Raw genomic sequence first — 13,700 nt, 5'->3', positions numbered from 1 at the left:
CACCCACAACCCCATTTTTTTTTTACATAGCTCTGATAGAATTGTTTAAATCAAAGATTACCAATTGGGGAATTGTATGAACCCAGTTTACAGTAGACTTCAAAAGTTACAGATTATTCTCTTCTGGTGGGAAAAATTCTGTGTCCCTTTAGACGTTGTTGCTTACCTGTATTACTCACTCCCCTGCAGTTAAGTTAGTGTCCTAATTGAAGACTTTGGGCCATGTTTTTGCTTTGATATTAATTCTTGCGAGCTCTGGAAAAATAATCGCCTCAATCCAGTTTTCTTCGCTTTATTATCGGAAGCTTCAGGCTTTTTGCTTGGTTCCCAATGATAACATATCTTAAGATAGATAACTTACAGCATGGAAGATACTCCATGATGATGTAGGTTGGAACTACTCCAATGTGCTGTGGTAGTGCAACATCAAAAGCAAACGTATCTGTTTTCAAGATGTTAGAAGTTTGTTACTATGGGCATGGTGTAATTTCATGGCAAAGACAACCCAACTATTTTCCATTTCTGTTTTTTAAAAAAGAGTTTTGATACAAATGTACAATTAAATATGAAGTTCCATTTTGAAAGTCATATCAGTTGGCTTATTGCTCTTGTATCTTATGTTTCCACAGTTTTTCTGTAGCCTTGCATTTTAGCCTATACTGGGCCTATAAAACTTAAATTATGATTATACCATTGGCATGTGTGCTTCATGTGCAAAACCATCTATTTTCTTTTGCCAGTGTCCAAGAAAATCAATTTTATCTCAATATAGTTTTTTTTCAACTACGCAGGACAATAAGCAAAATAACTTTTCATTTAAAATATGAATATATGTTCATCTTACCAGGAAAGAACTTAATGTTTATTGTTCTGCGTGATGGCACAGGATTTCTGCAATGCGTCTTCAATGATGAGCTGGTAATAAGACTTATTTTCAGTTATTTTAGTATGATTTATCAAAAGTTCAATCATTGTTCTTTAAGTGTGTGCATCACACATCAGAGGTGGTGGTTTAGATTTGATTTTTGTTGTGTTCAAGTTGAAATGAATTGTGGATTCACTTAAAACCTTAAGCAATTCCCACCTCTTTCTTTGCTCACATTCAAGTTCTTGGAACAATTTTAAAGTCCTGTTTGAATATATATACCCAAACCTAATATCTTCTCTTTCTCTTCAGTGTCAGTGCTACAATGGACTAGTACTATCGACAGAGAGCTCCATTGCAGTTTATGGAACTTTGCAAGTTGTGCCAGAAGGCAAGATGGTAAAGACATTTTCAATAAATAGGAGTGTAAGAATATGGGAATGTAAAAAGGCAAACTAGTCAACCTTGCTCAACTGTACTCCAAAGTACATTTGTTTCCTGTGGTACAAGGACTGCTTCATTTTAAGTGATTCAAAGGTGAACTTCAATAAATTTAGTATCCTTCAAGTACCAAAAATAATGGCAAAGGAAAGTTCCAACAAGAAGTGACATAAGTGAATTATAGAAAAAAAAATGGTCCTCAAAGACATTTTATGCATGCACCGTCATAAACGAAAGTTTTGTTTTTGAAAACAAAAGAAATATTACACTTAATGGACCACAATTCACACATCCCAGTGATTCACTGACATGAACATTAGGCAGTGTCCTAAAGCAGAGGTGAGAGATAACAAAACTAAAAGAACGAGTATTCAAAGGTGCAAAAAATGGTTTTGATCTAAGAGATTGGAAGCCAAAAGATGTGCTCCAGTTTCCTCCCACAAGTCCCGAAAGACGTGCTGGTAGGTAATTTGGACATTCTGAATTCTCCGTGTACCCAAACAGGTGCTGGAATGTGGTGACTAGGGGCTTTTCACAGTAACTTCATTGCAGTGTTAATGTAACCCTACTTGTGACAAAAAGATTATTATTATTAAAAGGGGGAAAAGAATCACATAAATGTTACAGCGAGAAATGAAACCGTTTAGCCCATCCTGTCTGCACAAGTTCTCTGAATGAACTATTCACTCTATGCCATTCTACCATCTTCTCCCTGTCACCCTGCACATGCTTCCTTTTTAGGTAGCTGTCCAATTCCTTTTTGAATGCTTCAATTGAACCTGCTTCCACCGCACACTTGGGTCGTGCATTCCTGACCTTAAAGATGAATTCCTCCTGCTAACACAGTGGGTTTGAATGCTTGTTTCCAGAGCATTTGGGTCTCCCAAGCAAAGTGAGGCAATGATGTAGTGGGATTGTCGCTAGACTAGTAATTCCGTGATCGAGGGTAATGCTCTGTGACCAAGGTTTGAATCTCACCACTGCAGGAAATTTGAAGAGTCTTAATGATGACCATTGTCAATTGTTGTTTAAAAACCCTTTAGAGAAGGAAATCTACCATCTTTGCTTGGTCTGTTACTCCAGGTCCACAGCAATGTGGTTCACTGAAATGGCGTTGCAAGCCACTCCACTCAAGCGCAATTAGCGATTGTCAATAAATGATGGCCCAGCCAGCGATGCCCACATCCCATGAATGAATTTTCAAAAGTGAGTGTGGGCCTCTGTTACCACCAGGCTACCATTTCTCCTCAAAGGAAAGAAACTTTCTAAGTCACATGATTAAATTAAATGTGGATCCTTTAAAAATGGGTGCAGGTATTTGAAATGAAAATAAGGAAATGGCAGACTTGTTTGCCAACTGTGCAGACTGCTGCAAAACGATAGCAGACGAGAACAGTGTACCTGATATTCAAGGGTAACTTACTAAAGTTAATGGAATAAAAAAAACCTGAAAAAATAAGGCTGTAAAGACTGAAAAATTTCCCAGCACTGAGAGTTACCACCAAGAATTTTAAAGAAATCATAGTAACATAGAATTTACAGTGCAGCAGGAGGCCATTCGGCCCGTCAAGTCTGCACTGGCCCTTGGAAAGAGCACCCTACCCAAGCCCATAGCTCCACCCCATCCCCCTATCCCAGTAACCCCGCCCAACCTTTTTGGATACTAAGGGCAATTTATCATGGCCATTCCACCTAACCTGCACATCTTTGGACTGTGGGAGGAAACTGGAGCACCCGGAGGAAACCCATGCACACAGGGGTAGAACGTGCAGACTCCACACAGACAGTGACCCAAGCCAGGAATCGAACCTGGGACCCTGGAACGGTGAAGCAATTATGCTAACCACTGTGCTACCGTGCTACAGTGAAGAAATTGAAAATACTTCACCATAATTAGCAAAGCTGTTTGGATTCAGGAATTGTCCCTTTTAGACTAGAAAATTGAAAATGTAACTTCATTATTTAAGAAAGGTGAGAGAGTAGAATTTTAGACCTGGCCGAACATTTGCTACTGGAATCTACCATGAAGCACCAAGTGACTGAGTTGATTTTAGATAGCAAACCTGAATTTGTAAAAGATAAGTCAGGCCTAATGAACCTAATTATATTTTTTTCTGGAAGTAACTGAAGTAGTAAATGGGCATGACTATGAATATAGCTTATATGGATTTCCAAGATACACTCAGTAAGGTTCACGTAAGAAACTATTAACTCGAGAGACTATAAACTCAAAATTGAAGGTAAATTATTGGTCTGGTGAGGAGTGTAGTTTGTGATGGAAAGCAGGGATAAGGGGTATATGCTCAAATTGAAAGAAAATGGACCAGTGTTATCCCACCAGGCTCTGTGTGGGATCCCCAACAATGCTCAATATTTATTCGACTTAGATTATGTGATAATGAGTCATGTGTTCAAGTTTGCTGATGATGCAAAGATTGGTTGCATAGTGAGTAGTGTTGCCAGAGGCATTAATTTGCAAATAAACTTTAATCATGTAGATTAGGTGAGTGGGGCAAAACTGTGGCAGATTAATTTTGATACAGACAACTAATGTGAGATCATCTATTTTGGGCCAAAGAATGATGCATTGAAATCATTTCTTCTATAAATAGTGAAAAGCAAGTAAAGGTGGAAGCCCAAGGAGATTATGGGGTCTGAGTACACTGATCACTTCTTTAAAAAATTAGATACAAAAGGAAAATCCAAAAGACTATGCACATTAAAAAATACATATTGACAAATTTGTCATTGATCTTATTGCTTGGTTGAATATCTTGCTAATACTCACTTTCTGGGCTTTCGGGTAAAGAATTAGGAAATAAATATCAATGGTAAGTCAAACTTGTGGAAATGTCCCCAGCTTCTGAATGTGCCACAATAAGGATGGGCAGCACGGTAGCATGGTGGTTAGCATAAATGCTTCACAGCTCCAGGGTCCCAGGTTCGATTCCCGGCTGGGTCACTGTCTGTGCGGAGTCTGCACGTCCTCCCCGTGTGTGCGTGGGTTTCCTCCGGGTGCTCCGGTTTCCTCCCACAGTGCAAAGATGTGAGGGTTAGGTGGATTGGCTATGCTAAATTGCCCGTAGTGTCCTAAAAAAAGTACGGTGGGGGGGGGGGGGGGGGGTTGTTGGGTTACGGGTATAGGGTGGATACGTGGGTTTGAGTAGGGTGATCATGGCTCGGCACAACATCGAGGGCCGAAGGGCCTGTTCTGTGCTGTACTGTTCTATGTTCTAGAACAAAATGTTGCCATTTAGTATTGTTGTTATAGTCTTTGCCTGTAACTTGTTCCATCCAGTGTTTGCAACTTTTTTTGGGTTGTTTACTCCCATGTTATTTCATCAAACTCTGTGCAAACGTGGAGCCAATATCTTGGCAATGTAATGGAGATTGTTGGATGGTCAGTATTTATTACTTTTACCCATTTGATGTGCTTTATTTCACTTGTCTTTTCCAGGCTCCTGGAGGGCATGAATTGATTTGTGATTACTGGGAACTGGTTGGTTTGGCTCCAGCAGGGGGTGCAGATAACTTGCTTAATGAAGAATCTGATGTGGACGTGCAGCTCAACAACCGTCATATGATGCTCAGAGGAGAGAACTTGTCCAAAATCTTCAAAGTGCGCTCTGCTGTGGTGCAGTGCTTTAGGGACCACTACTTTCACAATGGCTATTTTGAAGTATGTTTTTTTTTCTTAAAACTTCTTCCATGCTTCATTTGTAGTAGTTTGAAGGGTGCAAGATTGAATGTAATCATTATTGAATTAAGATGCTGAAATATCGTCATCCTTTGGTGGCACTTTTATGGGGTTCAAAACTGTACTGTGAAGAAACTCTGTGGAAAGTGACTATTGAAAGCAAATCTTGATGTGATTTACTCCTTAAGTACAATATTTTAGAGCAAGATGCGAGGCTTTTGTTTGTTGTGCTAATACAGTCATTAAGCAGAAAGGATTATCGTCTGATCACAAATTATTTAATCTTGATCACCCAAAGAATCTTGAGTGTTAATTTGATAAAGTAGATTGGCTTGAAAATATATATATTGGCCTAAGTTTTTATTTTAGTATCATTTTCTTTCCCTTCTTTCCACTGGATACTGCCCCCTTAATTTTATTATTATTAGCAGCTACCTATCTCGATTATCAGTTGATAAGAGGCAACTGTCTCGGATCTGTTCCGTTTTTCTACAACTGTGTGGAGTCTGCACGTCCTCCCCCTGTGTGCGTGGGTTTCCTCCGGGTGCTCTGGTTTCCTCCCACAGTCCAAAGATGTGCGGGTTAGGTGGATTGGCCATGCTAAATTGCCCGTAGTGTCCTAATAAAAGTAAGGTTAAGGGGGGGGGTTGTTGGGTTACGGGTATAGGGTGGATACGTGGGTTTGAGTAGGGTGATCATGGCTCGGCACAACATTGAGGGCCGTAGGGCCTGTTCTGTGCTGTACTGTTCTATGTTCAAATGATTCAGTTTGTGGATTTACACTGTGGGTAATTGCGTATGAAAGATTCACATCCCATCATACTTCATATTTATTGCAGGTCACACCACCTACTCTGGTTCAGACACAAGTTGAGGGAGGTTCTACACTATTTAAATTGAACTATTTTGGTGAAGAGGCCTTCCTGACACAATCTTCTCAACTGTATTTGGAGACTTGCATCCCTTCACTTGGAGATGTTTTCTGTATTGCTCAGTCCTACCGTGCTGAACAGTCCCGGACACGCAGACACCTTGCAGAGTTAGTACTGTTTCTTCTCTATGTACATTAGCAAACTAACAGGGGTAAAAAATTAATCCTAAACTAAGAGACTGGGGAAGTAAAACCCAGTAGGGTGATGCAAAGTTGGAGCCAGAAACTGAAACGAGTTGAGTTTCTGGCTTGTGTATCATGGGTGAATGGCAACAACATCATAAATGTTTCTTCCACTGTTTTGCATGCTTAGAAATATTGCCTAAATGTGAAAATTCTTTCACCACAAATCAACATTTTCTATGTAACAATTTGCCCTGTAAGAGATTGATGTTGAATCTTTTATGATTAGACCATAATAGGTCACTAGCGATGTAATTCATTTTTCAAGTCTATTTATTGCATTAAATAGTTATTAGTCCAACTGAGTACTCCTGCACAAGGGGGCAGATTGGCTTTAACAGAATTTGAAGTGCCTATAGTGGTAAGTGGGTCACATGGATTGGTTGCCTAAATAGCTTTTAAATCATGTAAAGTTAACATCCATGGAGAAATAAGAATGTAATGAGAATCATATGATTGACGTCCAACAATAATAATTTTTTTTAAAAAACACATCCATTGATTTTATTCCAGGTAATGTCATTGAACACATTACCGTGTGTTTTGAAAATGCAACATTATAATTGGAGATTTCCTCATTGCAGAGCTTGATTAATGTCCGAGTCTTTTGGGGAAAATGTATGCAGTCTGAAAACACCCTGAATCTCACCTGCTTGTTCAGTTCTGCTAAATCTAAAGTGAGCACTATTTTGTGATGTCTCATTATCGTCTTGATCCAAACATAGACACAAGTCATACAACAGCCGTTGAGTGTGGCACGAAGGTGCGCTCGGCAAACCAAAAGTAATGGTGATTGAAGGATAAGCTCCCCAATGGTGAACAGTCATCTCAGCCTTAAGATATTGCTGCAGGTCATCCTCAGGGTTAGGGAACAAAAGTTCTGAGCTTTAGTGTCTCAGGCAAAGATCCTTCCCCAGATCAGCTCATTATAGCCATAACATTGCCCAGCTAACCAAACATATATTCACTGGATAAACATTTTAGCAGCTGGGAGAAGTAGAAACGTAGGAGAATTGAATTAAAATTGTATTTTTTGTGAAAATTGCTAGATACTCTCATGTTGAGGGTGAATGTCCATTCATTACTTTCAATGAACTTCTCAACCGTTTGGAATACCTTGTCTGTGATGTGGCGGAACGCATCTTGAAATCACCTTATGGGGATCTTGTGCGTGAATTGAACCCTGTAAGTAAACATTTGCTATATTTTATGTTACAAGTACCCTATTTAGCTGTATTACAGGAAGTTTATACTGACATCTGTACAAAAGTAGCAAGCTTTCAAAAAAAAGTGCACATTAACTTAATTTTTCAAAATTGACTGATTTACGTTTAAATCTTAATGTGTTTCGAATAACTGAAATGATATTCAGTTTATCTTGAAAATTCTGTTCTTTAACCCCCTTTTATTCATGTTATTTTTTGTAATTAAATTAGGACTTTCAGCCGCCTCAACGCCCTTTCAAAAGAATGGATTATACAGATGCCATCAAATGGCTGAAAGAACATGATATTAAGAAAGATGACGGCACTTTCTACGAATTTGGAGAAGTAATTTTTTCCCTAAAGTTGGACCGTTTTTCTATTGTCAGTGGGCGAATGTTGCACAGGGTGGAGATGGTTTTGCATTGAAACAACGTTACACATGTTTTGGAGTTCTTATCCAAGAACTTGCTGGCATTTTGGGCCCTTGTGTTGTGGATTTGGTAGCTTCTTCTTGAAACTGCATTATTTTTTAAATTTCACATTTGAATGGAGCATCTAATATAGAAAATGTGTGTTTAAAACTTGGCTTTACTAAATGGCTTGCAAATATGGTTACCTGCTGATGAGAGATTTTTCATCTAGGTGTTGAGTTCTCTACATTCCTTTATGCCGCTGCTGTAAACATTTATCTTGTTAAGTTTCAAATCTGAGTATTCCATTATAATCGACCATAGATGGAACAGAGAGGAATCAGGATGTGGAAAATTGGTGTCTTTTGAGGCCATTAACCTTTAGACTCCAGAAGTAATTTTTTTTACAAATTTATTCCACGTGGAAAGGGGCATTGTAAGGATCCTCCTATTCTCGCTATGTATTCCATTTATTTTCTGTTATTTTGGCTTTTATAATTTTTGCACCTGGACAATTAATAGCACCTACATCTTTAAGATGGACTTCATCTTTAATTTGAAAAAAAGGAATCCAGCCAGATGTGCTGACATCAGTGATGACAGCTTGATAGATTTGGCTGGCGGCCAATGAGCCCCTTACTTTGCCGGGCTTTTAGCTAATAGTCTAGGCTAGTTGGAGTTGACCGTTCCGGGATGTTCTGCCAAAGACAGGAAGGCTGCACCTGGAGGTTTTAGTTTCAGTTTTAACTCTGAACTGAAGGAAGCTCTTTGGAGTTTCCTCTCTCTCTAAAAAGGGTAGAACTCTCAAATCCAGTCTGACTCCCCAGACTGTGGGATTACTTCAGGGGGGGTCACTTTTATTAACCTGGGCCTTCACTCAGAAGATCCACCTCAGGCCTGTGTAATTCTTCCAACTCAACCAGAATGTCCCCTAGCTTGACTGAGGAAAAACAGTTCACCTCATGAGATTTTAAAGATGGTTCTTTACACAACTGGCCCTACCTGCAGCTGGGGCTCACTCCAGATAAATGGAACAGTCAGCTTTTCTTCTCTATTCAGCCTGTAAGTGTTTTGGTTTGATCAAGAAGTTGGAGGGTCAAAACCCTGATCTCTCTCTCTTACCTGATGGACCCTGTCTAAAGGTTCACGGTGAAGACCTTTCTCTCTCTACAGCCCAATTGAACTGCAAGGGGGTCCAGTCTGGCACCAGCTGCAGGCTCTAACCGGAGTTTTTCAATCACTCTGCGTCCTGGCAGGACAGTCAGCTGAAAAAACAGCTTCTCCATCCGAAGGAAGGGCACTCATCTTCCATCTCACATTAACCCTCTTTTATTTGTTCCACTTCCCTCCCGTGTGTGTGTGTCTGGTGTGTGCTTAGGTAGAGGGTGGGACACTAAAAGAGGAGAGAGCAGTAGATCGGCTGGCTGTTGTTCTAGTATAATCATTCCATCTCCATTTTAAAAATAAACTATTGTTGTGTTTCACTTACAAATCTGATCATTGAAAGTCATTGGAGCAGTCAAGGGCCAAAGATCCCGGAAACTTTATATGTATTATTGGTGAAATTACTTGTAATAGGACTCTGGGGCCTGTAAGATTGGAACTGACCACACATTTGCCTACGGTGTCATAACTGCATCTTTTGCAGGATACAGTACAGAGAGTACTGCAGATTATATATGTACACAAAATGTCAGTAAGCTTTGGGGAGATCACAGCTGAGCTCAAATTCATCCTTATTGGTGTATTTTCTTGTATTGGTTTTGGATAGTAATAGAGAGCAAGTGCTGGCTGACTTGTACCCACCCCCTGGCAACTCAACGATTCAAAACCACATTAACAAATGGCAAAATTGAATTTGAGAAAATCTGGTCTTTCGCAAGCTGGCATCAAGAAATTACTATGCAAGCAATTAGATTGTTGTTTAAAAACCCAATTGCTTCACGAATATCCTTCAGGGAAGGGAACCTTCCACTTCAGTTCAGCCTACATTACAGTTTCAAATTGTGTTATCGACTCTGGCAAGAAGCAGTAAATACTTCCCTGTCAGAACGTTCCATGCCTTAAGATGAAATTTGTAAAAGTACATGACCTGTAGACAGATGGGGCTCCTTTCTTATTTCAAAATTTGTACTTCAGTTGAGTAGTTCACACTGATTTTGCTGATTCAAAAGCCCATTTTCGTTTTCCTGAAGTTTAGGTGGCTTCCAATGTTTACGTTTTCCTACCCCCACAAGAGTTCTTCAAGCTGCATAGAATAAATTTCTGACCATTATGTGTGCCTATGCAAATATCTAAGTTGTTTCAGTAGAATCATATTCATACTTTGGATGAACTGGGCAACTTTTGGCTTTCTGTCACAGGATATTCCAGAGGCTCCAGAGAGACTGATGACTGATGCAATCAATGAGCCTATACTTCTGTGTCGTTTTCCTGCTGAAATCAAATCCTTCTACATGCAGCGCTGCTCAGAGGATCGCCGGCTGACTGAATCGGTAAGAGCACTTTAGATATTGCATTGATATGAAGTGATCTTGGTTCTGTATTTGAAGCTAATCCTAAAATTGCTTGGTTACATGTGTATCTAAAGGAGGAATTCTATCGGAGATGTTACCATTGCCGTCAAGCAATAATAAAATATTTAAATAGTGAATTAAGCTTTGGAGAAATAACTCAAAAGTGGTTCACAAAAGTGTATGAAAGTCCAGAAGTAAGCTGATGAAGCAGAATTTGGCAGGGGTGACCAGAGACTTGGTCAGAGAGGTGGGCTTTAAGGAAGACCGAGAGGCTGAGGAGTTTGGGCCAGGAGTTCCAGACCGTGGGGCCTGGGAGGTTGAAAGGACAGATACCAACAGTGAGACAATGGGGAAATGGAGTGCACAGCAGGCCGAAGTAAGAGGTTGGCAAATAAGGAAGGGTTGGAAGGCTGAAGGAGTTTTCAGTGATGCACAAAGCAAGGTCATGGAGAGATTTCAGAGCAAACATGAAAATCTCCAATTTTAGGGCATTGGGGAATGAGGAAATGATGGCATTGCATGGCTGGCTCTGATGGGTGAAATGAGAGTTGGTGTGGAATAGGACACAGGTGGCTCAGTTTTGAATGAACCAATTTCTAGAACGTGGATAATTATCCTCAAAAGAACACACATCAGGGGAGAGGAAGGGAAAATTGACAAAATGAATCACTTAGCACCCGGAGGAAACCCACGCATTCACGTGGAGAATGTGCAGACTCCACATAGACAATGACCCAAGCGGGAATCGAACCTGGGTCCCTGGCGCTATTAAGCAACAATGCTAACCACTGTGCCACCGTGCCGCCCATACTCCTGCCATGGACTCTCCTGAGCACCTTTCTCCAGCAGATTCCAGTGTGAGATCCTGGCCAGTAGGCAGATTGCCTATTTGTGTCTCTGGCTGTCTTTTTCTTGCAGCAAAACAATTCATCTTCACCGTCCTCTTGTCTTGATTGCTAGCAGCTAGAAAATGGAAGGTGCTCTCCTTTGTGAATTGATGCCAAAAACACGCACGTACAGGGTGCTTGGCATCAAATGTAAATACATGGCGCATGACCTCTCACTGTTGTCTCTTATGGCCAGGAGACTGCACACAGCCATTCCCATTTAAATGTCGGTAGCAGCCATTGGGCGCTTTTACACGATCGTGACCACTGCGGGAAGGCCACGACTGATCGTTCTTTGACCTTCCCGACATCCACCCGGGTTGCGAAAAACCCTGATCTCTAACATACATTCTAAAAACTTGCCACAGCCCCTTTGACAGCACCTTCCAAACTTGTGACCTCTACACCTAGAAAGAAAGGGCAGCAGATATCAGGGAGCACCATCATCTGCAAGTTCCCCTCCAAGTCTCACCGTCCTGACTTGGAACTATATGGCCATTTCCTTCACTGTCACTGGATCGAAATCCTGGAACTCCCTTCGTACCAGCGCTGGATGTAACTACAGCACGTAGACTGCAACAGTTGAAGAATGGAGCTCACCATTGTCTTCTCAAAAGGAAATTGGGAAAGGACAATAAATTGTCAGCAACATCCACATTCCTTGAACAAATAAAAAATAATGTATTTTTGGTTTAAATTGCTGTACTAAAACAAAATATTTTTTCTTTAATTTGTGAGGTTGATGTGCTAATGCCAAATGTTGGTGAGATTGTGGGAGGGTCGATGCGTATCTGGGACAGCGAGGAGCTGTTGGATGGTTATGAGCGTGAAGGCATTGATCCTACTCCATATTACTGGTACACTGACCAGGTAAGTTTATTTATTCGACTATTTATCAAAAGAGGTTCACAGCCATACCTCTTCACAGGAGGATTTTAGGGATTGTCCTTTGCGTTTCTTATTTTGGTTGCATACATAGCCCTTGTGTGAGCATATGCAGGCATCCACTTTCTGCATGTACAGGTATGTGCAAGCGGTACTTGTGTAACCTCACAATGTCTATATTGATCGAAGCGGAGCCTGAGAACCCTTTGGCCTGTTTAGGTTACTAACATACCATAAGTATATTTATTGATTTCAGCCATCATAGGAAGTACAAAAGTGCATTCTTCTGCACTGACCGCCCACCCTAAACCAAAACTTGCTACCGTACCAAAATGGGATTAAAATAATTGGTTGGTGTAACTGCATAATTGTTCGTTACTAGCTTCAAGAAATTCTTGCAATGATATTCTAATTCTAAATTTATTCATGTAGATTTATCTGATTCTCTATTTTAGTTTCTATATTTTTCTGACACTTATAACATTGTATTTTGCCATAAAAGTTAATTTGATTCCCTAATTTCAAGGTTTTATTTTTGCCAAATACATTTTCTTGTCAATTTTCTCTTCCTCTCCCCTGATGTGTGTTCTTTTGCGGAATCAGTGATACCTTATAAAGGTCTTCATTATTCATGGGGTATTTAATGCAATGGCTGGGTTCTTGTACCCGCCAGCTGGTGAGCCAGCAAGTGCCTACATCATCGCCTCCTTTGAGGAACGCTTGCTGCATGAAGTGCCAATCAGTCACTTCAATCAGACCCACACCCTTTCCCACCTGCCCGGAAATGCGCATGTGAACATAAACACATGACAGGATTTCCTATGCATTAATTGCCCACTTAAGGGCCTCAATTGGCAACAGGTGAAAAGGCCAGCCATGAGCCTTGCCGCTACAGACTTTAAAAAAAAAATGTTTTTATTCTCCATTTTCACATTTTCCTTCAAAATTCACACCCCCACCAACAAGCAGTAAACGGTAACAGATACAAAGTCAATACCCGTAACATCAACAACGATCCCATCCTCCCACCACCCCAATCGACGGCCCACCTGTCAATATATGTATCGAATAAAACAAACCCTCCCACGGTGGAAAAAAAAACAAAGGCGAAAAAGAGAAAGTTGAGTCCGGAATCACCCATGGTCACCATTAACCTATAGTCGTCTGTCGTGGATATACAATGCAGCACTGCACCTTGCTAATGTACAGTGCCCTCTTCACCCGGTTGAAGGCAGCCCGCCTTTACGCCAGCTCCACCGTAATGTCCTGGTATATGCGTATACCAGCTCCAGCCCACTGCACCACCCACATCCGCTTAGTCCAGCACAGGACCTTCTCCTTTACACTGTACCCACGGAAGCACAGAGTCACTACTCTTGGCGGCTCACTCGCCTTTGGTACAGGCCTCCACGACCGATGAGCCCGATCCAGCTCATAGCGGGAGGGATCCTCCCCCTCCTCCAATAGTTTCGCCAACATCATGGCAAAATACTCAGTTGGCCTCGGTCCTTCCACTCCTTCGGGCAGCCCCACAATCCTCAAACTCGGTCGCCTGGATCTGTTTTCCAGGTCTTCCATTTTGCCTCGCAGATCCTTGTTGATCTCTATCACCTTCCGTATTTCCTTCCCCATCGAGGTAAGTTGATCACTGTGCTGCAGTAATGTCTCTTCCACTTGCTT

At 41.0% G+C, this 13,700-nt stretch overlaps 1 protein-coding gene across 2 annotated transcripts in view; it reads left to right on the top strand.

Annotated features, from left to right (window-relative positions):
* Positions 1-13,700, top strand: part of nars1 (asparaginyl-tRNA synthetase 1) — a 48,381-nt gene that overhangs the window by 21,919 nt on the left and 12,762 nt on the right. For both annotated transcript variants that reach the window (XM_038790572.1, XM_038790573.1), the window contains 8 exons: positions 848-918; positions 1,178-1,264; positions 4,764-4,985; positions 5,843-6,042; positions 7,167-7,302; positions 7,554-7,667; positions 10,096-10,227; positions 11,874-12,005. In XM_038790572.1, the coding sequence (XP_038646500.1) occupies positions 848-918; positions 1,178-1,264; positions 4,764-4,985; positions 5,843-6,042; positions 7,167-7,302; positions 7,554-7,667; positions 10,096-10,227; positions 11,874-12,005 (1,094 nt within the window). The remainder of the gene's footprint in view (positions 1-847; positions 919-1,177; positions 1,265-4,763; positions 4,986-5,842; positions 6,043-7,166; positions 7,303-7,553; positions 7,668-10,095; positions 10,228-11,873; positions 12,006-13,700) is intronic.

This window comes from Scyliorhinus canicula, chromosome 3 (assembly GCF_902713615.1).
Source record: "Scyliorhinus canicula chromosome 3, sScyCan1.1, whole genome shotgun sequence".
Classification (NCBI taxonomy): Eukaryota; Metazoa; Chordata; class Chondrichthyes; order Carcharhiniformes; family Scyliorhinidae; genus Scyliorhinus; species Scyliorhinus canicula.
The sequence above is the reverse complement of the archived record's forward strand: the minus strand, read 5'-3'. Positions and strand labels throughout refer to the sequence as shown.